General features: G+C 38.8%; 1 protein-coding gene across 1 annotated transcript; it reads right to left on the bottom strand.

Annotated features, from left to right (window-relative positions):
* Positions 1–339: 339 nt before the first annotated feature.
* Positions 340–3,361, bottom strand: LOC100283305 (SFT2 domain containing 2). Its single transcript, NM_001156207.2, has 6 exons — positions 3,222–3,361; positions 3,068–3,121; positions 2,411–2,484; positions 2,106–2,223; positions 1,763–1,821; positions 340–590 (listed from the first exon to the last, which is right to left on the bottom strand). The coding sequence occupies exons 1-6, from the start codon at positions 3,333–3,335 to the stop codon at positions 512–514; spliced, it is 498 nt and encodes a 165-aa protein (NP_001149679.2). The 5' UTR covers positions 3,336–3,361; the 3' UTR covers positions 340–511.
* Between the last annotated feature and the right edge of the window lie 239 nt (positions 3,362–3,600).

Below are 3,600 nucleotides of genomic sequence, written 5' to 3'. Positions count from 1 at the left end.
TAAATTAAATATCATATACTATCAAATGATATTTATTCAAATAGTCATGTTGATCATCGACCACTAAAATCTAAACTTAAATGAGCCATAGGGTATAGGTTCATTTTTGTTACACTAGTCCTTACGCTAGGTGCCTGAGTATGATTTTAGAACGAAAAAAATATCTCAAAGTATAGTACTGCTTGAAACGGCTACTGCTGCTGTTAGCTATATAGAACAGTAGAAGGCTTGCATGTAGTGGTTCTTATATTTGCACCCGTGATTAGTTCCCCAATCTGTGAACTCATCGTTTTGCAGCACTACAAGATCAGAATATCTGATTCAAAGATGCAGTGTACATTTACAGATAAATACACTGACATACATTTACAAAAAAAAAGTACATATTAACTCGTTTTGTTTACAAAATAAAGTTAAACCCAAAGGAAATGGACAAATGAGAAGAACCCATAGGTTTATCAGGCTTCAGACACAGAAGAATTTTGTTGTTGTTGTTATTGCGTGCAGCAGCTCAAAGTTCAGTGTCACAGAACTTCACCATCAGGTCGGAAACCATCCTTCGTGCCAAAGGAATGTAGCTCAAACTATACCTGAGGTGCAAAAATATGGAGAATACAGAAGCATAATAAATTGGTTTGTTCAGAAAATTTTGCTCCTACTGTAAAATATACCAGTAATTTGACGCAAACGAGCAGCACACTGCTTGCTAAGATCGAGTTTCAGAGTGCCACAGTACCACCATCCAGCAAGACTGGCCTAGTGGCCTGTGCACATTCATTCAAAAAATGACAAGAAGGTATGACAGTCACAAGCCATAACCTATAAATTCAGTTTTACAGTTTGGTACTCCCTCCATTCAAAACTGTAGTTCGTTTAGTGTTGTCCTAAATCAAACTTGTCTTTGATCAAATCATAGGAGGAGAGACCAACATCTAGCACATCAAAGTAGCTTCATTAAATAAAATTTGAAATGCATTGGTAATACATTTATTTCGTTTTGTAAATGTTAACATATTTGTTTATTAAATTGGTTAAAGTTAGAGAAGTTTGACTTGAAACAAAAATTAAACCGACTTACAAAACAGAGGGAGTAACTGGAAGCCACACTGTTTATGAACAGACAGTGAGCAGCCTAGCATATACTCCATTACTGGGAAGATAGTTCAAAGAATTTTTTATCTTTCATATTATGCACAGTCATTTAATTTATGGTATCAAAACTAGAAGTATCTTATGTAAAATGCACATTGTCACTTACCACTAAACAGTACCATGTAAAATACCCTACAGCTAACAGCTGTATATGTACATAAACAAATTAGCACTATTTTGTTCTTCTGAACATGCCAACCCCACTGAGTAATAAAGCACAAAAGAACAGTGTTATATCAGCATCAGTAGCCAGAGTCCCAGATCATGAGTGGTACACAAGTTTGAGATGGTTCTCTGTTTAGTACTCATTTGTTTCTTTGACATGGATTGAACATGTAAAATGATTGAGGACATCATGCATAACATAGACGAAAACTATGAGTAACAACTGCAGTCGATTCATGGAAAATAGCAGGTGACAACAATTTTGTATTGTCCCGATAGTAAGGTACCAGCTACCAGTCTAATTGGCAGCTATTTTGACTCATAAGATATTTAGAAGGGTAACATTCCATATGATGTCTGATATGTTATTTATCAGTCACATTAAGGAAGACATATTTGCATTCAGTATTGTTAGTGCAACGGCAGTTGTATGAGTATGACTTACCAAAATAGGGCGCAGATCTCACATATGACAGCGATCAGTGTTAGCAGCTTGTCATGAATCTGCCCAGTTGAACCAAATGCAAAGATGGTTATGTGTCTTGAATATATGCCTGCTCAATTTAGTGGCTAGAGAACAAGTCCATGGGAACGTTGTTGTCAGTTGGGCAAACCATTTGTGCTCATTCCATCTAGGCTGGTGTTTAGGTTGTGGTAATTTTATTTCATTTTAAAAACTATTGTAATTCCGTTGCTCTTGAGTAATGATATTTGGTTTGTCCATGGTGAAAAAAAAAGAGAATAAGGCCATGAGATAAAAAGAACAAGAACAGTTCAAATATACGAACCCAAAGAGCAAAGATTAGAGCCAAAACAACACATCCAACATAAACAGCCGTTGCATACAGACGAACTGGATCAAACATCATCCTTAGCTGTTTTTGAGGGCCCATAACAAAGGCTGTGCTGCCAAACAAAGGTTGAAATCAGCATATGGTAAGCATTCAAAATTCAAGAAAAATAATTAACATGAATAGAGAGCAAGTGTATTAATCTTGTATTTAATTATATACACACTTGAAGTATTAATAATGTAGAAATATTGAAATGGCAGAACCATAGAAAGTTACAAGTGAAGAAACCACATTATTACCTCCCAACTGCCAATATGTTTCCAAATGTAAACATTACTGCGAATTTGATAGGTCTTGCGAAGACAATAAAAGACTGTGCAAGAAAGTGAAATGTAAGCACGTCATTACACATGATAGCAGGACTTTAAAGTTATTACCAGAACCTAACAAATATGTGACAACATTCTTTCCATGGCTTTTATTTTAAATAGTGTAGAATATGGCATGGTTTAAGGATTAGCACAAAGTCCTAAGTTCATAGTGATATGACTCCTAGACAAATCTGGAGTAAGATGCACGTAAATTAAGAACTACAGTACTAGTTCTCCAGCACTTGTAGACCAAAAGCTAACAATGTATACAAGCTACTCTGATGAAGAACAGCCTAACGTGACCAACACCAAATTTCCTGTTCCCAAACTATCACCCCCACAAAACCCATTCAGAAGTTTTTAATATTACATCAAACTTAATCCTCGGAGCCACAGTGTCAAATCACGTGTTTCGAATCAAATAAAGCAAGACAGACAGCTGCAATTGTCGTTCTCAAAGGCATGACGTACAGGTGCCTGGAATAGCATATCTACAAGGCTAATTCTCCAACTGCAGGAGAATGTAGCAACTGCTCAAACTCTCTAACACCTATACGATACGGGCGACGGTTTGCGAGAGCGTACCAAGATCATGAGGGTGAGTCCGGCCACCAAACATGCCGCGAAGGCGTAGATCCTCTGAACACGCAAACGGCCAATACAGGATCAGATCGATGCAAACGAGAGCCATGAAATCCTTGGAGCATTCCGATGTCTCGGAGGGGGGGTATTGCTTAACCTGGAGAGGGGAGAGGGAGCAGAGGTCTTCGGTATCAGCAAGGATGGAGTCCTCCGGCTGATCCTCGTCGTCGCCGCCGACGAGGGAGCGGTGGAGGCGCGTCAGGGCGTCCATGGCTGGCGTGGTCGGGTCGTCAAAGCAGACGAGGAGGTGACGCGGCGAATTGAGTTGGAATAGGGCTGGGCATTGGATCTACCGCGTAATTCGGCTAAGGGGGTGTTTGGTTGCTCCCGCTAAAGTTTAGCCTGGGTCACATCAAGCGTTTGACTTTTAAATAGGAGTATGAAATATAGACCCAACCAATTGGACTAGATTCGTCTCGTCTTTTAATCTTCGGCTGACAAATTAGTTTTATAATCCGACTACATTTAATACCCGG

The sequence above is a fragment of the Zea mays genome, chromosome 8 (genome assembly GCF_902167145.1).
Source record: "Zea mays cultivar B73 chromosome 8, Zm-B73-REFERENCE-NAM-5.0, whole genome shotgun sequence".
NCBI lineage: Eukaryota > Viridiplantae > Streptophyta > Magnoliopsida > Poales > Poaceae > Zea > Zea mays.
This window is presented reverse-complemented; position numbering and strand designations above follow the sequence as displayed.